This window comes from Patagioenas fasciata, chromosome 1, assembly GCF_037038585.1.
Source record: "Patagioenas fasciata isolate bPatFas1 chromosome 1, bPatFas1.hap1, whole genome shotgun sequence".
In the NCBI taxonomy this organism is placed as follows: Eukaryota; Metazoa; Chordata; class Aves; order Columbiformes; family Columbidae; genus Patagioenas; species Patagioenas fasciata.
In genome coordinates, this window is record NC_092520.1 from 154,220,809 (window position 1) to 154,245,013 (window position 24,205).

At 38.6% G+C, this 24,205-nt stretch overlaps 1 protein-coding gene across 2 annotated transcripts in view; it reads right to left on the minus strand.

Annotated features, from left to right (window-relative positions):
* The window catches only part of BRAF (B-Raf proto-oncogene, serine/threonine kinase), an 86,034-nt gene that overhangs the window by 13,210 nt on the left and 48,619 nt on the right, over positions 1-24,205 (minus strand). The window contains exons 8-19 of one of the 2 annotated variants that reach the window (XM_071798378.1): positions 18,387-18,546; positions 16,797-16,833; positions 15,249-15,368; positions 12,423-12,559; positions 11,676-11,793; positions 10,776-10,860; positions 8,254-8,430; positions 6,718-6,764; positions 6,017-6,135; positions 5,071-5,202; positions 1,960-2,094; positions 946-1,099 (exon numbers count right to left, since the gene is read on the minus strand). In XM_071798378.1, the coding sequence (XP_071654479.1) occupies positions 946-1,099; positions 1,960-2,094; positions 5,071-5,202; positions 6,017-6,135; positions 6,718-6,764; positions 8,254-8,430; positions 10,776-10,860; positions 11,676-11,793; positions 12,423-12,559; positions 15,249-15,368; positions 16,797-16,833; positions 18,387-18,546 (1,421 nt within the window). The remainder of the gene's footprint in view (positions 1-945; positions 1,100-1,959; positions 2,095-5,070; positions 5,203-6,016; positions 6,136-6,717; positions 6,765-8,253; positions 8,431-10,775; positions 10,861-11,675; positions 11,794-12,422; positions 12,560-15,248; positions 15,369-16,796; positions 16,834-18,386; positions 18,547-24,205) is intronic. The other variant, XM_065839960.2, reaches the window with a different exon arrangement.

Sequence of the window (24,205 nt, forward strand, 5' to 3'; positions counted from 1 at the left end):
AAACAACCACTTTTTCAAATCCTCTTTTCCTATTATGGGTGTTAGCAGCCTTTTTCTCTTAAAGTGTTTGGTTATGCTCAAGATTTAAAATACCTTTTTTTTTTTTTAAATTTTAAATCTGTGCTAATTGAAGGATACACGGCCCGTTACCAGCAATATTTTTGCAGTTCAGCAAAATCAGAGATTCATAATTTCTTCTATGTTGTACTGTAATAGAACATTTTGAGATGATCTAAGCTATAGCAGGCCAAAAATAAAAAGTAAATTAAAAAACCCCCAAGCTACCACTCCTCTGCAGGAAGGGGTGTTCTCTATTTTAAACTTTAGCTTTCCAAATTAGAGTCACATGTTGCTAAGCTCTTTCTTTGGATTCTGTGTTGTATCTGCTCACTTCTGCTGACCACAAGAAGTTTTGACTGTGCTCAGTCTTGAAGCTAAGTTTATTTCTCCAATTGTTTCCCACATATGAGTAGCATTACTAACCGAGGAATCTAAAGCCTATTGCTCAAATATCATTACCTCAACTGAAGTAAAAAAATAAAAACACCATAGCTTGAGCAGATTAAAAACAAATACAGTCCTGAGTAACTAATTCCAATCAATAAACTAGGCAAAAACGACACAGGCAAGCAAAAACGACACCCAATTGACACCTTCAGAGGATTTTTGCTTGTTTTGAAGTGACTTTTCCCATTTCTCTTACGTGACTTTACAATTCTTCTTGTGCCAGCTGTTCCTAGGGCATTCCTTACCGACACAGACTTTGTGCTCGGGACATTCAATGCTCAGTGTTGGGAAGTGAGTCCTCCTTCCCTCAGTAAACCTTAAAAACATGGCTGGTAGGAACTGAGAACGTACACGTGTGTTGCACGCACAGGAACACACCAGCACACGGACACACAGGCACATGACTTCACATTTCCTTTCAGTGTACTGGAAACCCACCGTATCCCCCTGCTTGGATGGGTGTTTTTGGAGAAGCACAAGCATATAGACTAAAATCCTCTGTCTGGAAGCCAGCCCGGTTTAATGAGGGCTCAGATGCACTGCGGTGAATTTTTGGCAACGACCGGGCCAGAAGCTCAATGGAGGCAAGAATCTAAAACAAGTAGAAAAATAAACGATCAAATCTGTTGTTCTGAATTTGTAATACTCTCTTAAAACCAAAGGCAGAACACCCATTAGCTACAGAAAAATATTTGCAACCAATTTAAACAGAAACTTAAAAAACCCCATAGATTACTGCATTGCACTCTGATGTCTGTATCCTCAAAAAGCTGAAAAGGACATTGGGAAAGAAACTGTCTCATTTTCCCCTTTAAAAGGCTACCCTGATTTCCCTCTGTAAGCATAATGAATATGGTTGGCCTTTTATTTGCCTCCTTGTTTATGCAGTAGTACCAATACCTACAGCTTTGGCAGGGGTTTGATCACTTTTTACCACAAAGCCAGCAGGGGGAGCTCCTTATTTTTTGAAAACGTTTTGGTTACTTCAAAAAGAACAAAACAAAGAAAAAATGAGGTCCTCTCAAGCTTTTAGAATCCAAACCTTCCCCAGCAGGCATGATAAACCAAGTTTTGTGACAAGACTCTCAGTTTCCCTTTGTATAGCTTGGGGGAGAGCAAGGAGGGGTGTATAAAGATTTCTGAGAACATACACAGCAAGTTCTAATTTGTGTGTCTAACTGTGATTATTAATTTCACAGCCTCCCAGCTGAAACTTTCTCCAACACATAAATGCTCTTCCAACTGCACAAGTCATTTTAATGCCTACTTTCTGAATTGAAAATAAGCATTTCTAATTAAACAGAACTAACCAGGTACTGACCCAATGCTCTCATGAAGTCACGCTATAGCACTCATCAAAACATTTCAGCTGGCCAGCAAGTTCATAATTGATTTCATTTTAAATATTTGAATTATAAAGTCTACTGAGAACTAAAAAGGAACATTCCTCACCTGTGGAAAAAGGGGTCTCTCATCTCTTTTCTTTTTTAAGCATTCTGCCATTAGTCTCTTCATTGCTTTTGGACAGTTGCTCCGTACTTTGCTGAGGTCTGGAGATAAGTATCCTCGCCCCACCATAAATATTATCTTTATTTAAGCGGAAAAAAAAAGATGAAAGGGGAAGATGATGAGTCCATAAACTGAACAGTAAACAAAGAAGAACATTTTGCTAGACCATTTTAGTCCAAGCAGCCAGTTTTCTGCTCCCAGGAAACACTATCTGGTACTGAAATTGCCAAGTTTCTTAGAGTAATGCTGGCTAACCTATTCCATACAGAGAAAAAAACTAGATCTTTCCTCCTCCTCCTCCTAAGAGACATTTCTGTGAAATCTGAATGCTAGTAAATGGTTACCATTTATAGCAATAACCATCTAAGGAACAGTTCTTCAGTGTCAAAAGCTGTTACAAAAACAAGAAAAAGCAACTCTGTGGCAGGAACAGAATGCCTAAAAATAAATATTCTGTAAAAATAAAGAATCTGTTTTATATTATAAGTCAACAGCAAGTTCACACTGAAGAGTATTTTAAGAAACACACGGGCTTCAGATACGAAAACCCCTTACCTTTTGAGAATAACTTCCTTCATATACTTTTTCCACCACAAAAGCTTACTCTTGACACCTGACTACCTTCCCCACTCCCCAAAAAAATGCAAAAGAAAAAGAGAAACTGCCTCTCCCCTGCAGAAGAGGAGACAGACAGGCTTTGTATTTTTAGGCTAATTCCTTGAATATGGAAGGCTCATATTTCATTTAAGGATAAAACTTAACCATAAAACAAAGTAAAGTAATAGAAACCAGGAAAGCAAAGTATAAATAAAGTTAATGCTCTCTTGGATATTTATAACAAAAAAAAAAAGAAATCAAACATCATCATGTCAAGGCAAGGTCAAATGCCATGTCGTTTGAGAACTGCAGTTGTGCTGACACTAAAAAGCCCTTTCAAACTAGCTAATCAAAGATCCATTCATGCTGCAGCAGATAATCACTACCTTTTCTGAACACTCAGGCAGACCCAGCAGGTGTATCATACCTTATATTTAATGAAGTGTAACTGTTTCCTATCTTGACACTAGCAAAAAAATAAAAACAAACTCACAGAAAAACCCTGTATCTCAAGCAAGCTATACATGTTATTTATACTAACACAAGCCTGGTCCTTTTTCAACTTTCTGATTCAGTCACATCTGTGTTGGCATCAAGAAGGAGTACAAAACTCCCATATGGTTTCTCTAGAAATCCCCATGTGCCAGAGCTGTATCTCATAGTAAAGACTTCTCTACCCAGTCCCTTACCTCTGCGGCAATGAGAGTTGCCATCATCTAGAAGTTACTCTTTTCTAAATAATTACACTACAAGGACAAGGGGTAATGGCTTTAAACTGAAGGAGGGTACATTTAGATTGGATAAGAGGAATAAAATCTTCACCATGAAGGTGGTGAGGCACTGGAACAGGTTGCTCAAAGAAGCTGTGGATGCCCCATCCCTGGAAGTGTTCAAGGTCAGGGGACAGGGCTTTGAGCAACCTGCTCTACTGGAAGGTGTCTACCCATGGCAGCAATGTTGGAACTAGACGATCCCTAAAGTCCCTTCCAATACAAACCATTCTATGACTCTATGATTCCATGATACTTCAGTTGAAATTACTCAAAATTCATTATTATTTATGTTTCCAATACTTTGCAAATAATACAGGGATTAAGCTTCTATTTTAGCTAGAGAAAAGAGAACATCACTACAAGGACAGTCCGAGTCTGTCTAGAAAAATCTGTTAAGGTGAGATAAACACTCTGAGGTGTAACAAGAACAATGTTTTGCTCACTAAGAATCTCACTTGTGTCATAGTAACTAATGTAGATGCATCAACACAGAGTGAGCAATATTTACATCTTTTCAGACAATAGACTGAGAGTGACAAAACTCAAGAAATTAGATCATATTTTATATGTTGGCTTCACTTGCAATTTAAGATTTGTTTCAGCATTCAACTGTGAGCACCCACATCATCGGGTTCATCTTTCAAATCTCAAAAGGTAAAACCCAAAACAATGCCCAAATAATGCTTTTAGAAGGCTATATGCATCCAGGCATCTGGACATTTTCCTTCTTTCCAAAGTTTTTTTTAAAAAAAAGGAAAAAAAAAAAAGAAAATAAAGAGTAACTCAAAATCTGATGAATTGGGATGAAGTGTTCTGACAAATATGGAAGCAGCCTTATAAAATGGCATTCACAGATGAACGTTGCTATGGTTGCAATTCTCAAGTACTGACGGTGAAAAAACAAGGGATGCGGACACAGATACAACATAAATATAACACCGCCCAGACATGGAATAGTTTACACTAAAGATCTTGATGCATAGATACTATTTTCAGATTAGACAGAGAAATAATGAATCAGACGTGCCTTTTCAAATGTGCCTGTCCTGTGAAGATACATTGCAGGTGCGTGACATCATTAGACTTATGGAATATTTGTTCACAATTAAGTAATTTTCTTCACAGGATTCACACATTCTGGAAAGTCATATACTCTATCAAGCAGGATTTGAGAAATGATGATATCCTGAAATTCAATTAGATGGTGCATGCATTTCTCAACATTGCAATGAATATAAAACATTCAGTGAGATGATTGCTGTTCCATTTTGTCAGTCCTGTTGCTGAACTATTATTCAATGCAAGGGGAAAGGCGGGGGGAGAAGAGGAATAACAGAACATATGGAGGATCATTTTGCCTTTGCAGAACTATTCTAAACCAGATTACTATTAAATAACCTGCTCTCTCCCTAGTAAGTATCCTGGCAACCAGCTCAGAAGCTGAAAATCTATACTTGAAGTAAAAAAGAACAAAAAAGAAAACCCTCAAGAGAAGTACGTAAATTGGCATTACATGGCAGAGACAGATCTAGAAAATGTAGAAATGTAATCTCATAAGATCAGAATCAGAAACACAAATCAAACACACAATACACCAGAACATGCACTTCACAAAGCTGAACCACTCTGTTTCAGGGCACAGAAGACTGAAGTCTATCCCTTCCCAAGCCCACGCTCTCTTTACCTGGTCCCTGTTGTTGATGTTTGAGTAAGGTAACTGTCCGGTCATCAATTCATAAAGAACAATCCCAAATGCGTACACATCTGACTGAAAGCTATATGGGTTTTTATCTTGCATCCTGATAACTTCTGGTGCCTGTACCATAAAAGGAAAGAGTTTTTATTTCATCACATTAGGCTGCACCTCACACATCAGGAACAAAAAAACCATGGACTTGTCCAAAGTGTAACAGATGTAAAGCCCACTCTTGTCTTCAGGGGTTACTGGGTCCTAATACAGAGTGGATGTTGACATGAATCTCAAAATCCACTAGTTCTTTGTAACTTGGTGATCCCTTTATTCCTCTATGACAAAACTAAGTGACCTTGTCCAGACTGAGAAGCTACTTTGTGACTGGAATTATAAGAACACTGAAAAGAATGCCAACTAACAGAGCCTTCACTTTTTTCAGGGAGAAAAGGAGAAAGCAGAGTTGCACAGGAAGTCATAATTATAACTCTTATTAAGAGTTATTAAGTTGTATGACCTCTTGAGAGTAACCATGCTTGAATCCTTAAAACTTAAGAGCATCTTGCTTTTGGCTGAGCTAGTTCCTCTCCTCCTTTGCAGGATGTTTTCCATGGCTTTCTCACCCTCTCCTCAAGCCTGGATTAGTCATATACCTTTTTTCGTTAGCCACCATTTTCTTTTCAGTTTAAACCTCAGAATAAGAGCTAAAGAAACTAAAGGTGGTGTTTGGTTTTGTTTTGTTTTGTTTTTTTTTTTCTGACTACTGGAAAACCTGTGCTTAAAGAACTGAAAAGCATTCACTTGTACTTCATAATACATCTTGTCTTTTCCAGCTTAAGACAGCTTGTGTATGTCAGTGTGCTGGAGGGGCAGTCTTAGAAACTTTAGTCAAAGGTAGTTAAGTCTGTTGGACCAGACACACCACCTCCCCCTTGCTTACCATCCATAGAATAGATCCAGACAGCTGTTCAAACTGATGGGATCCACTCCATCGGGATTTCACTGTAGCTAGACCAAAGTCACCTATTTTTACTGTGAGGTCTTCATGAAGAAAAATATCTGAGGGGAAAATGTTAAGGGAAAACAAACAAGCAGTACTGGTTCTGTCCTACAAGAACAGTAAACAGCTACAAATTTGCAATTTTAGACATAACAGTTTTAACCATTCCCCACTACTGAGGGACTTTAATATAATGTAGGTTTCTAAGCAGCCAGCATGGTGAATTACAGTATTTAAGGGTTACAGAAGGAATGACTTGGCCAGGGCTGAACAGATTATGGCCCAGGTGGCTTTCTTGAAATGACAAGAACATTCTTGAAATGCCAAGTACAAGAAGCTGAAAATATTCCATGAGTGAACTGCCATAATCTTTCATTGCATGTAGAAACCAAATGACGAAAAAATCTTTATGATACCACAACAGAACTTGCTATGTTACTGCAATCAGATTAACAGACATGCTAAGTATTCCTTACTTTGCTACTAGTCATATTACCCCTTCTCAACGAAATTTCAGTTCGGTAAATATTCACACATGAACAGCTTTCCACATGAGTAAGCTCATTTCTGGCAGAAGAAAAAACAAAACAAAACCCAGGAATGCTGTCATGTTCCACAATCGCGTCTCTGGGAAAGGATACTATTACTCTTGAGGTCTCTGTGGATGATTGACTTGGCATGCAAGTAACTGAAAGGAAACATCATAGATTAGGTGGGTTAAATGATACTGCACTAATCAACAACTCAAAATTCACTGTATTACTGAAACACAAATTCTGTAGATATTCAAACTGCACATATTAATGAAGCTGGTAAAACTTCAGTCACCCATGACAGTTCCTGCAACAGCCACAGGAAAAAAAACAAACATAAAACAAACCTTCGATTTCTAGCTCAAACCTGATGCTACTGAAGAATGAAATAATAATTATGCACCAACTTCAGCTTTTCAGTCCTAACTCAATATTCAGAACAAAAATAAAAGAACTTCAGTAGTTTTTGACATGCCATTCAGCGGTGAAGGTTCTGCCTCCCAGCCTTAATGACGACTGTCAAGACACTTTGTGGGCAAGGTGTTTTAGGTAAGGTGCTTCTAAATTGCACAGGCTAAATGTGCTTCCCAGTCCCACTGTGTACTCAAGTCTGCTGACTGCTTTTTAGTATGGAACTGCAAAAACCATCCCCTGATCGTAGACTGAATAAATAGATTGCAGGGGACACAGAGAATACTTGCTCCACGGCATAGATACAGTTTAAATTAGGCAACTAGTCTCCCTTGGCTCTTGTTTAGTCAATGAGGCTGGCACGAACCTGTTGGAAAAGCCCCAATTTATGTCTCTGTTTCAAATCACACTCATAAAACAGCTTCTGCAGCTCCACTACCTAGAGAGGGAGCCTGGGGAGATGAGCAGACTAACAGAGGCTGGTTGCTGCAAACCCCTCCACACCTCTTGACTGAAAGTATAATAGCAGACTTAATAGAAAAATGGCACAACTAACTGCAATCATCACAGTGGCTTCCCAGCAGGAGGGCGATTTATCTGATCGTACAAATCAGTGTTCTGATTTTGACACGCAATATTGGGCTAGTTTTGTAAATTCTAACTCACTCAATTGCCCTCTACAGGAGTACGGATTACTTACAGTCCTTAGAACAAAGTAGGTATGTTTCCTTCAAATCTTGGAACCTATTATTTAAAGAGCTACAATACTTATAAGAAAAGGAGAAAAAAAAAATTATTCTTTTTGCTAACACAGCCTTCTGTTTTATGTCGCAGGATTCCATCCTTTCATTCACAGGGTATTTCTTTTTAAACTACGTTTTGTGTCCTACCATACGACTATCTGTACTGTGAAAATCGTAAAGCCTGGAACAGAAATCTTTGCTCACAAGACTGAAAGTTTAACCACGCCTTAGTTATCTCTATTCTACTCTCTAAGGTTATATTTCCTTGATGATTTTTATTTCCGTACGTTCCAAAAAGAGAACACAAAGTCTCTTTTACTAATCAAAATCATAAACACTTCACCAAATGCTTTGATAGTCAAGGCAGGACCATGGGCTTGGCAAAGTGAGCAGACAGGTGGCCTTATTTGCCAATGTCAAGTCAGAGTGTGAAGAGGATAAGTAAACATTGCCCCAATGCTCATGTGCAAACAAATAATATGATACTTACTCCATGCCTTGTGCAGTCTGTCGTGCAATATCAATTAGTTTGATCATTTCAAATTTGGTCTCAATGATGTGTAGATGGTGATATAAGCTGGACCCCTCACACCATTGTGTAACAATAGCCAACTGGGGTTTTGTTGAATAACCCATAAAAAGCAGGATATTCACATGTCGTGTTTTCCTGTAGAAAAAAAAAATACACCAGAAGGAAATCAGGAGGATCAGGAAATCAGGAAAAACCCAGGCAGATCTATCACAGTCTAAACGTATCTTTCCAAACAGAATTTGTTGGGTCAATCTTAACTTTTACTCAGATAATATGATAACCTGTTCCTAGATTCAGTTTAATGAATTAATTAATTCAGCAGTTAGCCTTTCTTATCATAATGACACAGAATAGCTATTCTGGGGTAAGGACCGTTTCCTCTTGCTTTTGCAAAGCACCCAGCACAGGACTACTCAGAAGACGCTGCTACCAGAGGTCCCCATGGGACAGCGAGGGTTTGCAGGCAGCTCGGCTTTTTTGTAATCCAAATCTGGCTATAAGATGTTGCTGCCCATAAGGAGGACATCCAAAATGAAATTCCAGTCTCAAAAGCTTCCAGGAAGGGCAACCCTTTCATTCAGAAACTACCAACACACTTCCTTGACAAGGCTTCTGTTTTTCTTAGTACTTTATTTGACAAGAATTTTGTACTTTCTATGGAGTCAACATAGAGGAAAGGATGGAAACAAGTATGAAAACTGTAAATAAGTAAGGTTATGATACGAACTCATTTGCAAACAGCACTGTGAGAGATTGCAGTTCACCACAGAGATCTGGCCAGATTAAACCAAACCTATTCCAAAGACAGAACAACTCCAGACAGAACAACTTCACAACAAACGATTCAGAGAGGATTCTCTCAGTAGATATTTCTGTAGATTCAAGGCCTGTAAGAATCTACTGATAGACTGAAATCTGAAAGATTCTCTTCACTCTCTAAGAAAAGTCAATCACGTTCTTATCATCATCAAATGGACACGAAGAACTAGATACCTCCAAACATACCAATGAGAGATTACAAAGGTAAGACACCTAAGAATTCTGGAGCATTTCCTATAATAGCTGTCCCAGGGGCTGAGGAAAAATGGTCAATCTTCTTCCAACACAGCTCGGTACTGACGGCAGTCAGGTCACTGTTGATGAAACCTGACACACCAAGTTTACAACCTGTGGTAGCTTCCTAAATACGTGCTGCTGCTGAAGATCAGAGAGCTCTTTATATTTTCTTATGTTAAAAAACTAACATGGGAGCCTAGAGCGTGACCCCCTTTCTCCCCTCGGCAATGCAGACTAGGACAGTTCTATACTATGTGAATGTGTCTTTTTGAGGTTCAAGGATTTGTCAAGTGATGCTGAGAGTAACTGTTGAGTGAGCAAAAAATAAGCAGTTTCTTGCAAGTGCTACCTCAAAGCTAAGAGCGTAACTATTAAGCGTAATGGAAAAGGCACAACTACAGGTAAATCTTCCTTGTCTGAGTCAAAGGACAGGACAGCTATTTACTGAAAGCGCTGAAATGATCAACAACGGAGAAAAGCTGGACTCCAGCTATGGGACTGCCAGCAAAAATCTGGACTAGGTATGAAATACGAGGTTTTTTTAACTGCATTAGGTTCTCCTGAGCAGGCATGTAAAAAATAAATGTAGAGAAGTCTGAAACAGCATACCTCAGAAAGCCTCCATTTCCACAACTATGGGCTTGGAGTTTTTGGAACTAAGATTTTCTGGGGAAACAGTCTGACCAACCCCTTTTCACTGTGTGGCTTATTGGGGATGGTCCTCCAGCAAAGGTACCCAGCTCAACATGTTTGTTTCTCAGAGGCAAAAATTTTCTTTCTATTTTGTTTCTTAACACAGAACTATGCTCAAGACTGCATTTGGATGCTAATGGTCTTCCCCAATAAATATTCTATTGTATCCTGTGGATGGATTCTCTTTTAAGAACTAGACCCAAGACAAACACTTCCTCTGGGAAAGCACAAGCAGTAGATATGAGAAAAGGAAATCAAGAAATGACTTTATGGGAAATACGTTCAAAAAAAACAAACTCAAAGTGAAGTCAACGCTACCAAACAGAAACTATTAAACAACAGATAATACGGGCAGCACCGTAGCTCTAAACTAACAATTAGTCATGCTCTCCTTCAATCTCAAAATGTGGATGAGAGGAAAGGCAGGCCTAAAGTTCACACTTGGGCTTGACTGTGCCTTGGGAATAGTAAAATAGCAAAAGCCAGTCCTGTCTTAAGTGTTTGGACATACATATATTAACAGTATAGGTGGACAGACAAACACATACAGGGGAAGGAAGAACTAGCGGCGGATACAAAGAAACATTTTAGAATGACAAGTTATATTTTCTGCCTGAAGTATCATTATGGAAGAATAAAACCAATGTGTTCTAATGGAAATCTAAAATTCAGTGATTAATGAAGCATAAAAATCTAGACACGTTATTCTATGTCATTAAAAATCTGCTTACCTGAGCACTCCTACTTCATTTTTGAAAGCCTGTAACTGCTGAGGTGTGGGTGCCGTGACATTCAACATTTTCACTGCCACATCACCTTTAAAACAGCAATTTTCAGTAAGTCTCATTGATACATATACGTCTATTGAGAAAATGCTACACAGAGCATCAGAGATACTGAGATACACTATTCACTAGCTTTTGTGAAATAAACCACTACAATATTAAAATAGGTAAATATCCTGTAAAATATATGAACACTATTCTTATTTTATTCTGAGAAATCCTAGCCAAGTCAAAGCTTTCCAAATACACATCTGAAATCTTCATTCATCAAGAAGGACACTTCAGCCTTTCTAGCAGCTAGGTTTCCTCTTTACCCTAACAATTTAATTCAGAAGAACACGCAAGAGTTAAGTTTCTAAACAGTTTGAAGGTCTAACATTATTATTTAGCATATTACTTATTAATTTTAAAAATCATCTTTACAAATCTTCAAACCCACCTGGATGCATTCCTGTGCGATCTGCTCTGGGTGAACCTGCTTTAGTAGGTGGGTTGGACTGGATGATCTCCAGAGGTCCCTTCCAACCCCAACCAGTCTGTGATTCTGTAATAGACTTCCCTGGTATGCCCGTGTCTCTTTTGTACTGAGGAGCCCAGGACTGGACCTAGACCTCCAGGTGTGGCCTCACCAGTGCTGAGGTCCCTCAACCCACTGGCAGTGCTCTGCCTAATGGAGCCCAGGACACCATCAGCCTTTGCAGCACAGGCATGCTGCTGGCTCATGTTCAACTGGGTGTCCACCCGAATCCACAGGCGCTTTTCTGCAAAGCTGCTTTCCAGCCCGGTGGCCCCCAGCAGGCAATGTTGTGTGCTTAACAGTAACTGTTTGTCATGGTGGCCACGTACCATGCCACTTTCCTTTGTAGACCGTTCCAAATGATCCAGATCCTATCCTTTGCCCAACTGTGATCTGTCCATCTGGTATCTCCCAATCATCACTTGAATCCCGTCGGCCAAGGGTTTTCTTTATATATATGCATAAACAATAAAAAGGAAGAAAGCAAGTGCGTTAAGGTCTGTGAAAACAGCTCGTTTGTTAAAGATATGGTATCAGTATTTCATATCATTAAGTCCTGAAATAACTTTATTTTTCAGATACTGCATTTGACTTTTCAAGTCAGCCATACACAAAAGCTCAGCACAGAGGTATACTACATTATTTCCTCCTGACATGAAATATGTACCATGTGTTTCTGGCAGTGTTAAAACCAGTAATTAAAAAAATGCAGACACTTTAATGTATCGTTACATTTGAGAATCACTAGAGAACTTTCAAAGTTCATGAATCATGGTGGGAAATGTTAAGCTGTTATTTGAAGCGCAATTTGCATTATAATACGAAGCATGCCAAGATATTTGGGTGCAATGGAATAAAACTGAGAATAGTAAATTATATAAAGGATTTATATATCGGTTCCGCAATTTCCATATTCCATTATTTATTGTCTTAAAGTCCTTGATCATTACCATACTCATCTTCAAAATACTTCAGAAGGCTTTGATGAAAGAAAAGTGAGAAAAATATGGATGTGTAGTATTTCTGTGCTATGAATATACCATACTATGAATGAAAATAGCTCATCTTTCCCTTACCATTCTATTTCTGTCTTCTGAGGATGAGGAAGATTTCCTTTCCCGTTGGGGTCCTGGTGATTTCTGTAACGCTTTCACATTGGTGAGTGACCCAGGCAAAGAGGCGGGAGGTGTTGCAGACAAACCTGCAGTTGAACCTAAATTTCAGAAACAGGATAATTTTATCTTTAAGAAGTCAACTTACAAGAATGTATTGATATAAAGTGCAAGAATTGTGTTTAAGATGCAGTATCCCCAAACATCAATGTAAATGTTCAGAGAGAACAAACATATTCTAGGAATATTGTCCTAAAATTAGATTAGTGCTCAAGACTTAGATTTCAGGAAGAGACAAGTCTACAGAAAACATCCCTGTATTCCAGATAGTCCCCAGTCTCTTGTTCATGAATTATCAGAAGGACAATTTCTCTTTAAATAGACAAAAAAAAAATCTATTTTTTTAATTCCATCAGTTTCTTTGAGAAGAAAAGTAGTAGCATTTTAGTTAGTAACAGCTGCCTCTCAGATTTCTTGTAGTTAACCTTTTTGGGACCAAATAAATAGCTGAAGTATTGTACTTTGGAATCAAAATAGACTAAACACAAAAAAATTGAAATGTTTTCTAGTTGAGTCTCCAAGTGCCACCTGAAAACCATTTGGCTGTTTTAAAGCTATCTATAAGCAGAGAGCTCTTATTTAAAAGTAAATATTAAACTGTAGAAAAGACTTTAAAAGAGCAAGTACTTTAGGGAGCTCTCTGAAGCATACTCCATTAAATACAAAAAGAACAGTACATCTGTCGCCTATACATTACCTAAACAAATCTATGCAGGAAAATGTCACTACCGGAGCTGTGTTTCAGAGCCCCAATGGCTCTTCACAAATAGAGCACTTCAACTAGACACTGCTTTTTAAAATACACCATAATTATTTGTAACAAGGTTATGCTGACCCTCCCAACGCTAAGGACATAAAATAGGGTCAACTGTTAATTAAATCCATGCTGCTCTGCTAAACAATGTATGTCATTGTACGAGACCTCCAACATTCCAACGCCTTCTCTCACATCAGTGCTCTGGGAAACAGTAGAAGACAATAGTCCTCATATTCCTCCAGAAGCCCCCTTCTCACCAAAAATGTGTCTCCTAATGCCAACTTGAGTGCAAAAACTGACTTTGTGACTTTTTAAAACTGTTGCTTGAGTTCAGTCACTCAGTGTGTGCTAATTCACCAGACTATATATATCCATCACCGCCTGTCCTCACTGAGCTAAAATCCATACATTTAGAAGTGGAAGCACAAAGTAATGACATACCAACACATAAAAAAGGGGATGCAGCATCTATAAACTGTCCCACATGCTGAAGCAACAACAATGATGCATATTGGGCATCCTACCTACATTTACAAGCATCTGGAAGCCAGTGACCTGAAGGATGGACTTGTGTTCATGTTACAGTGACTATATTGTCATATATTTATTATATTATTTGTCTGAAATCATACAAATACGGATTTAAATATAGCATGCTCCCAGAATAAAAGCAATTTTCCAGGAGTTTACTGGGTTACAGACTTTCTCTGTAATAGCAAAGCTCTACTAGAATGCATTTTCTTCAGAGGTAACTAAAGTCTCCTACTTAAATTTTAATACCATGATACAGAAACACTAGCACAATATTCACCCTTCACCAAAAATGCTTTCAATACATGGTAGAATGTTACAGTTAATCTGTTCATAATAATACCAGATGGCCTGTTTTCCAAGTTATTAGAGTAGAATACTTCAGATAATGTTGGACTTAAGTCATTAGCATGGACTCTGAAGCTGTACAGAACATATTCCACTCTGTGGCCAGTTTGCTTGTTGGGAACACCTGTCTTCTTGCAAAGACTTCTGGACAAACTTTACACATTCCTAAGTTGAACTGCTCTTGATATATTCTGAAACCAAAGTCTTTGAAACAGCCAAGATGGTAGCATTTGAAGACCACACTACATGCATTGAACTACCTATTTCCACATGTATACCTATAGACACGAATATTTACATTTCATGCTATTACTCAATACTTGGTTTCTCCAGCATAGGAAATCCCACAGAGGTTTTTGGGATATTTGTGCAATACAACAGATCCATTGACAGCTTGAGGCCTGAATCTCCCCCAGAGTCCACCACGTGAAAATGGAAGAGTCTTATTTTACATGGTACAGGACACAAACAAATACTGTTTCACTGGAAATTTACTAACTAAATAAAAACCACAGGGTCTAAACCATCTAGGTCCCCAGTGTGCTATCAAGTGCACATTCTCAAAATGAAGTATTTGTTGAAAGTCGACACAACATATTACTTGAAAAGCTTAAGACCTAGCAAGATATCAATGGAAATGTTTGTAATTCACATCTGATTTCCTAGATCACTTTTCAAAACAAAGAATATTAAACATAGAAAACTACTAAAGCACTGAACTGACTTAAACTGAACAGTCAAGGAAATTCCAAGTTAAGGATGTCACTTTGTCTTTAAAATCAGTGTAACAAAATTCACAGACATTTGTTGGGAAAAATTATGTTAAGGTCCAAATAAAAATCTCAACTATGAAATTCCTTGCTTTTGAAGATTTAAGTCAGATTTTATTTATAGTAATTTTCAAGCGTGTAAAGGTGAAAGTGAGTATGTGTGAAAAGCACATTCAAAGCATTCCAGCCAGGCCAAGCAAAAAACAGAGGTGTTTTGATAAACTCACACACTTACATACACACGGTGTGAGGGTGAGGCACAAACAGCATCTGTGGTTTTACTTATTTTGTTTGGGTGAAAACAAGAAAGAAGAGCCCAACTACCTCTGAACACTGGGCCAGGCTCAAAATCAAACACTATTTCACTGGGGACAGAATGAAGGAGGGGACTGGGAGTCCGGGATTGGTATTTCCGAAGACAGCGCATCAGCTGGTTCAAAGGGGCTGTTAGAGAGAAAGAGACGGGCAGGCAGAGACAGAAAGACAGACACATAGAAGAAATGAAAGAAGTCATGGGAAATAACTAAGATGCTTTGACTCCTACTCATAGATTGCTTCTGCACTTGAAGGAAGAAAAAAATAAAAGGTCAATTACTAATAACAGTTTCAGGACTGGGAAGAGCCAATTGTTTTCAGATGCCAAGCAGACGGTTTATGATCAAAAGTTAAAACCAACATGATAGCACAACATTTAAATGCTGGACAAAATGGGCAAAACTGTGGAGAGCCACACCTATCAACACATACAAAGTATAGCTAAAAATGGCAACTTTAAGTTAGTAGGCTTGCAGGATTGGAGGAATTTTCTTTTTAAAAAGTGTTCTATCGCTGCCCTAAGAAAAAGCAGCTCCATCAAACACAACACAGTATGTAGGTACCATCCTACCAACTACCAGATTTGGATGGGAGACACAAAGTCAGTGACAGCCCACAGTATAAAACCTGAGAGATCATGACAGAGTGCATTAAGGTAATTTGGACTTTACTCACAACTGAAGGAACTTAGAATTAGCAGGAGACAACTGTATTAATTATTTGGTTTTGGAAAAACTGTCATATGCCTGCCCTACTTATTATTTTTTTTTTAATTATTTCTCTTTTATTATTATATTCATAGGAAAAAATACAGCACATAAGAAGCCCTCTCAAGACCTTGACATCAGTGGGAGAAGTGACTTAACAGGCCCCTGCATAACACGTAAAGAAAAAAGAAACCTTGTAGCACTAGTTCTGACTTAACTGTGAATTAGGGCTGTGCCTTACTGAAGAAAACATAAAAAGACCCGGCTTCAGCATAAGGTTCTAACAACCTGGTTCCAAGAGTAGCACAGGCATGCAATACAGCAAAGCGGCATCTTCAGCAGGGGCAGAGGGGGAGAAGAACTGGAGTATTTGACGCTGCTTTAGGATGCAGCAGTTCATATGGAAGGTACATCTACCACGTTGACAGGTTTTCAATGAAAATGCCCGTTGTTTCCATGGGTGGAAAGGTAACAACAGGCATAAAAAAAAAATCTTTGAGAGAGTTGGGAGCTTGTAGCATATCTATGTGCAGCCACGTGAGTGAATGAGTGTATGCGTGCGTGAGAGCAAAGTAGTGATGGTGCGAGACAATTTTAAAACCAAAAAACCAGATACCACTTCAAAACTTCTTCTCCTTCCATCTCCCCCACTCCCAGAATGACCAGCAAATGACTCAAACTTTTGTCAGACAAATATTAAGTTCATGGACAAGCAAATGCAAATTCACTTTTTGTTCTAGTCATATTTCCCTTTGTGCCTGTGTTTTGTAGAAGGAAGTAGAACAAAGGGAAGGGACAGAGCAGTTGTGTAATTAAATATAGCACAATAACTAGTTTAAACACTACTTACCTCCCTCTCCTCGTAAACCCTGGTCTCTAATCAAGTCCTATAAATAAAAAAGTGCTTAATTTAGATATTATCATTTACATTCCAGAATTGATTGAGATTGATCAAATTGACAATCCATAACCTCCTATGCTGTCCATACAATAGAAGTAGTTTCCTACCCTGGCTTACTAATAGCAGCAACTCCAAAGAGCTACTACTAAACTTTAAAAAATTAGTTACTTTAAAACAGCACCTCTCAGTACTAAAGTGAAATGCAGACTACACAAAATAGATGCTGACACGAAAATATTGATTTAAACACAGAGTTGGCCAAAATGCATAAAGAAATATCGAACCAAATGTTCTAGTTACAGTGTCTGTGGCACAAATGATTTGAACTGTGATATCAGAAGCTGGGACGCCAATTTCTTGTACTGAGGTACATCAGTCAAATGAGTTCTGCTTAGTTTTTTTCTGGTAACAAAGCACCTCATTTGCATAGCCAGTTGCGCTCTGTTCTTCTCAGAAATGACTAACTGCACAAGGTTGCCTTCACTTGCAATCCGCGGTGAACTGAGAGTATCTTGCACAACGTATCCAGAATAAAAGCAAACTACACTAAGGATTTTCTAAACAGAAGAAGATTAGAAAATTCTATCAGTTTTCCTCTGCATGTCCATTTCCATCGTGAAACTTTTTTTTTTGGTTATACACAAATCAACTATTTTACTCCTTTATACACCCATACAGCTGCCAAAAGTGCTGGTCCTGCCTCTCAGCTACACGGCTGCCATTTACCATATGCAAATGCCTACGAGGCCACACTCTTAATAATCAACTAACATTTCACCTTTCACTCAGCTCACACGCAAAGTTTATGCCTCAGTGTCCAAGGCAGACTTCAAGACTGCTCGCCTGACAAATGGCGAAAGAGGTGGTTGTGGACCAACATTTTGAAAGGTCCTAGCTTGCCTTATACTTAATATCAACCATTATTATTATTTACAATTCAGCATCCAGATATATGTGGTAAACAAGTGTAGCAGTTTCTGAACACTTCAAAACAATGCTCAGAACAATACATACTTTACTTTCGAAATCCTAAGGAAAATTCAGTAAATCTGAACTCAAGCTTACTGCAATAATTTAATTTTCTTCAGTGCCAGAAATATTACTCGAATCACAAATACTGAAAATCCCTATCTTGCATATAAAGAAATATGCTTAACACATATAATGGTTTGCCAGAATGGTTACTGGCTTTCATATTCTCAACGCTGCGGTACAACTACCAGCACAAGCCTTGGGACTAAGACAAACAAACAAACGAGAGCAGTACTTTGTGGTGGAATGTTCTTTGAAAACGAACAGACAAAACTGTCAAAAGGCAGTTTCTGCTTTTGGAGAAGGGGTTATCTGCATTCTTACAGCTCTCAATAACAAAAACGTCTCGCATGACAACTATGAAGATTCTGACAGACCACCAAGGATTAGCTTAGAAACATTGGTAACACAGCAAGCGTGTGTACCCATGATAAATTTAACGCACCAATAATTCACAAGGGAAATATCAAATCTACTGTTCCCTATCCAAACATTATTAATACTTACATCAATATTGACTGGCTCGATTGTATTGATGTGAACGTTGGGAGCTGAAGAGGATCGGTCGCGTTGCCCAAATTGATTCCGATGGTCTTCATCTGCTGGTCGGAGGGGCTGTGGGATTGGAATGGATTTTGAAGGAGAAGGACTAGGGAGAATTGGTGGTCTGAGAAACAAAGTCAAGGAAAAAGAGGATTTAGGTCTACAAATGGCTTCAAATACTGCATAGTGGGTGTGGTAAGTCCTTTTCAACTATAATAATACATACATTAAAAAAACTGATCTAAAGGCCTGCAAAAAACAATTTATAATTAAAGACCTCTACTCCTCTATGATCAATTGCAACAACTCTCTACTGCACAAACTACCTAATTACATGGCTGTGAAGTGCTCTGAGTTAAACCAAAAAACCCTAGCACACCATACCAAACTAGTTATAATAAAACCTTGTCCATAAAATTAATGTAGCCCAACAGGTGCTGCAGATAGCAAGACACTCTGCAATGTCCTCACTTCATAGTTACTGCAATGCACTCTTTCTAATGGCAACCCATTGAGAAATAAAAACGCTTAACAACTCACATCAACATTACAGTCACAAGATGTCACAAAAATACTCTATGGATGGGATTATTGTTCAATGAAGACTGAAAATTACATACTGTTCGCTCAATATAATTGATTCATATAATGGTCAAGGTAATATGAAATACCGATACTAAAAATAAACATACCACCACTTAACCTCAATCTTTGAGAAATAACTTTGAATAGTGCAACATTTCAAACGTCATTTATAGTGCTACAGTTAGGCAATGCAATAGATTTGACTGGAAAGATAAGCGTTCAGACCATGCAGACAAACTTTCTGAAGAAATGCAAATGCTGCCAGTCATAAATGTAGATCTAGTCTTTAACTTACGGCATCCTGAATCATAAATTTAGAAAGAAAAATCATCACTTCCTTTTTCATTTGTAGGAAGGCAGAATGTCACTTCTTTGGTTATCTGTTTATTTTGTTTAAGTACATTAAACTGGCATTTATGTCTTACTCAAGTCAAGGTCAGTCACTCTTAAGTCTAATGATTTAATTTAATGGATAGGAGGCAAAAGGTCAACAAGGAACATCGGTTATCTTTGTCAAAGAAAACTTCATGTTAAAACATACATGCCATCTGACAACAAGGTTTCTAGAGCTTACAGAAAACACAACTCCTAAGAGAGGAGTAAAGTCCTCCACCCATTCAGTTACTCATGGGTTAGTTACAATGCCCACAAAGGCAATGCCTACAGGTAGAAGCCTCAGAAATAAACCATATTAGCAACGTACGGCAGCAACAGGTCCTAGTGCTGCCAGGCACTGTGAATGAACGTTTCTTGGCTTCTCCAAAGATCTTTAGGGATAACTAACATTTTCAACAGGATCCCTTGACATTTTTTCAGAAACAAGTCTGCTTTAAAGACTATTACCCTCCCATTCATTGAAGAGTTTACATAGTTTGGCACTGATCCCAGAACATGGTGCTGTCTGGATCCTGAGTACCTGTCGTCTTTTCCTTCCTGGCCAACAGTCTCACAATTGAGAATGGCAAAACGGAGTGCTTGCAAATTAATTCAAATAAGTGTCTAGGAAGTCTTGTAAAAAAATACTTTCGGTTACGTTTGGGAAGTGGGGCAGGGGAAGAACAGGTGGGTTTAACCCTGCTTAACTTTTCCAAAAAATAGCTGCCTCTTGTCACATGAGAGAATATAAATATTGGGAAGATGCTGCAAAAAAATAAACTGCATCTGTCAATAGGCAAATCTCTGAGAAAGGGCCCTGACCAACCCAGCATTTCAGAAGGTGCTCAGAATTTCAGAAACCTTTTTAAAATGCAGTTGATTTACACAGCTAAAGTTTTCATCCATTGCTAACAAGTGTCTTCAGGTAAAATCTTTTCTATTGTAGGTGAAGAAGTTTTGAACTCCTGAACATTTTTGTAAGGAAATCATGCAACTAGAAGCCACACTGGGAGACAGGACACTGCACAGATACAAGTGCAGGACTTGGTTGACATTCTAAAGCACAGCATTTTCATGTTTAAGACAAGAGCGTCAGACGCTGCACGGAAAGATTTCAGAGGAAAAGTCTAAAAAGTGTCTGTCAGTGTTGGGACAGCTAACTCCTGCTCACACTGCCTGAGAGCTCTTAGTAACAATCAAAGGAGGCACGTAAAAACAGACACCAGCTCACTGCACTAGGAGTGACTGTGAGACAGGATTTGAGCTCTGCCACATGATGAGAACAGAAGTCATCAGATTTTCTGTGATCCTAAGTAAGCCAAGAGAGAGAAAACCAAATTGCAGAGGTGTTGTTTCAAATACATCCTCCTTCGAGTCATAAATGGTCATCTGCTAAGGGAATCTGCAAATATTTCTGTATTTCTGGTCACAGGTCATCATGCCCATCATGTTGCTAGCACAGCATGCCATGTCATACCACGTTTGAAAACAATCTGAATAGCCTTTGCTACTCATTAAATTCTAACTGGGGGAAGTTCAGAACTTTTGAAGACAATTACAGGCTGCTAAAGAACTCTCTTTTTTGGAGTCTCTAAACTATTATTGGGAGGATCACTGCGCTTTAGATATCAAAGAATCCAGAGATGGGAATCTCTTACGCAGTTGGCTGTGTGCTCCATCTATGTAATCAGGATTTCATTAATGGCTGTCCTTGGGACACTTACAAAAAGGTGAGTTATTTCTGCTCAATGGGAATTTTGCTTGAAAATGGTAACTAGTGAAGAGAAAGACACAAGTGGTTTGCTAGCCAAGATGGCCTACTGAAATCATGAGCTCAGAAGAGATTGCCACCACCCTCTGCCTGTGTGCTGCAAAGGCCGTATCTTGATCTGCGTCAAGGTCTTGATCTACAGAAAGCATGTCACCACACAGAATGCAGCAATCCTCTGAGCTACCAAAAGTCACTTCTTACAGTATTCCTAAATTTTAATTACTCCAGGACAGTAGAAAGAACACTGGAGCAAAAAGGACCAGCCATCGCCATTTGGAAGAGGGTGATGTCTATTCCAGGAGAGTTACAAAACTAGCTTTGTAGGCTACACAAACCCAGGGCCAGCAAACATTAAAACACAACCGAAAATACAAGATGACCAGAACACAAACAGCTGTGAAGTCCCGGTTACTGTAGCATACATCTACACAAGGCTGGGCTTATAGAAGCTGCAGTTTAAATACCAGAATCCGAGTTTCTTTTGCTCCTGTGGCCATTGTGCACGGTTAACAGGCAACCTCTGAGCTAGACAAGACCTTCTACAAGCAAGAAGGTCAATGTTTCAACACGTTAGAGAGGTTCTACCACCTCATCTTGCACACTTTCTTCCAGTCTTTATATGTGGGCATTCCTTTAACAAATGGTTCTCAGCTTCTCAAGCACCAAGCTGGGAGAGTTGTCAAATCTCAATTTAACATGCTGGAACCTTTCCTGGCAGTACGACAGAACATGCATTTTCCTTGGACCATGTATTTGGGATAAGCACATTGTTCTCTCTGTTTTTATCAAGACAAAACAAAAGAAGTTTGTCAGGAGACAAGAGCAATTGGAGACAGATGTGGATTTTTATCTTTTTCAATCACAGCAAGTGCCAGTGTGTCTACAGATTCACTATTTTATAAAACTGGGTCCAGAGGAAAGAGGAAGGTAACTCAGAGAAGTGCGGACACATGCTACTTTATATATAAACAAATGATTTTATAAAATCATATACAATACCTCCACTAGACCTTGGAACTTGAAATGATACAAGTTAGTTCTCTTTACAAATATGAAAATAAATTTTTATACATATTTTCCTCTATTTCCTTTAACCCACCAATGTGATGTTTCACATATTTAAGAGCTGGTCTACTCAGGAAAGATTTTTTTTTTTTTTTCTCAAAAGAGACTTGTTTGGGCTCCAAGATTTTTGCTTGGATTTTTATTGTGCTGTAGTTGGGTAAATACTTAAAACTGAAAATTTGTATTCACCTAGCTTCAGCTATAGGGTGTGTGCCACTTCCCTTTTAAAATGAAAGCATCTCTACTGGACTGAGATTTTTCTTCATCCCCTCCCAGCCTGAACAAGTGCTTCTCAGTTGAGCCACAGGGCTTGGTGTAGTACATGCTATTCATCTGGTAGACTGCATACTCATACCTGAGTGAAACCTATTGCAAGCTAAAACGTGTAGCAAGGCTTTTATTTGTTTGTTTACACCAGAATATAATTTCCTTTTTTTTCCTTTTTTCTTTTCCCAATAATCCCAAATCAGATGTTGATTTGGAAAAAAAAAAAAAAGCAGTACAAGTTTGTAACTGCAAGCTAGAGAAAAATCACTCTTACAGCATCCTGTGAAGTAGGTCCAAAGGCATCATGGGACAGATCTTTAACAGTCTTAAATTCACACAGATAACTTTTCTATACCATGATAATTTTTTTTTCATCCATGTAGGTTTGTAGGTTTAAAACAACTCTCAGGATTATCACAATGGTGTGCATTTATATGGGTCTTTGGGCCCAGACCAAAGCTCAGCAATGTTTTCCTAAAATTTCTGAAGCTTCATGTATCAGGGGTAATCAAAAGAACCCAAACAGCTGTTGTTAGTTCTCCAAACCAGGCTTCAGTTCACTAGCATGTTTCCGCATACAAAATTTTGGAGAGCAGGATGTTTCCCTCACCTGTTGTACAGACTAAAGACTGTTTTTCTAAAGATTCTGATACCAGGACTTTACTGCTCAGCTTATTTAAACACACAGGGATCTAAATGGTGTAGTACTCAATATAATATTGTAAGACTGCATCTCTGCTTCCTCATTTTTTCAGAAGCTTTTCTACATATTTAAATAACTTCAGTTGAGGCAGAATGATCAGGGAACATTTGGAAGACAGAAAGGAAAGCAGAGGTGTTTAATCATGGGCTGGAGCCTGCTCTAACGCAGGGACTGGCAAGCTTCCTAGAATGGTACACCACACAGGCCCCCTTCCTTCCTCGAATTTAGAAGATAAAGCATGTCGGGAAATGCTGTTTTTTTCAAAAAGCCAATATGTTGCCAACCTGCTTACTACCAGCATTTTGCCTCAAGCAAAGCAGAAGCTTTCAGTTTCTATTGAATCTTCTGTGCTATTCAAAGTCTGACCATGTGCCCCCTTCATCACTCACTCCACAGGTTACTTATCCTGCATGTGCCTCATGAGTTTGCAAAACTTTACCCAACATCACAACATCTGAGAGAACAGATTGAAGTTGAAAAAGACAACTTTGGAATATTTTGAATAGCTAATCTCTCCCTTTTTCAATTAATATATCTGTAAGATCAAGGGAACTGAGTTCACAGAAATTCTGTGCTCATATTTTATGAGGAAAGACACAGAAGAAACTTCATGAAAGTGCAATGAATGAAATGAATACAATGTATTATATACAGTTCGTGTACTTCAATTTTATTACAAATTGCTATTATTAGGGAGACCTACACTTCAATAATTCTTTCCAGTTAAGCGCAGATTATAACTACAATGACTGCTTTGGCACAAGAGGATAGTGCAAACTGAAAGAACTAAAATGGGACAAAAGGCCTGATGTGGAGGTTGGACACATTTTCATCAGGGGGTCAGAAATGTGCAAGTGGGACCATACGTGCTTTCTTATCTTGGGGAGGAACATCTGGAGGGACTGCCTATGGCTTACAGTTGGAAGAACGAAAGGCTATGGGACTGGATTGCTTTATGATGTTACACATGAGCGAGGTGCAACAAAGTTCTCCAGCATGTTTAGCAGCGTTTGCATC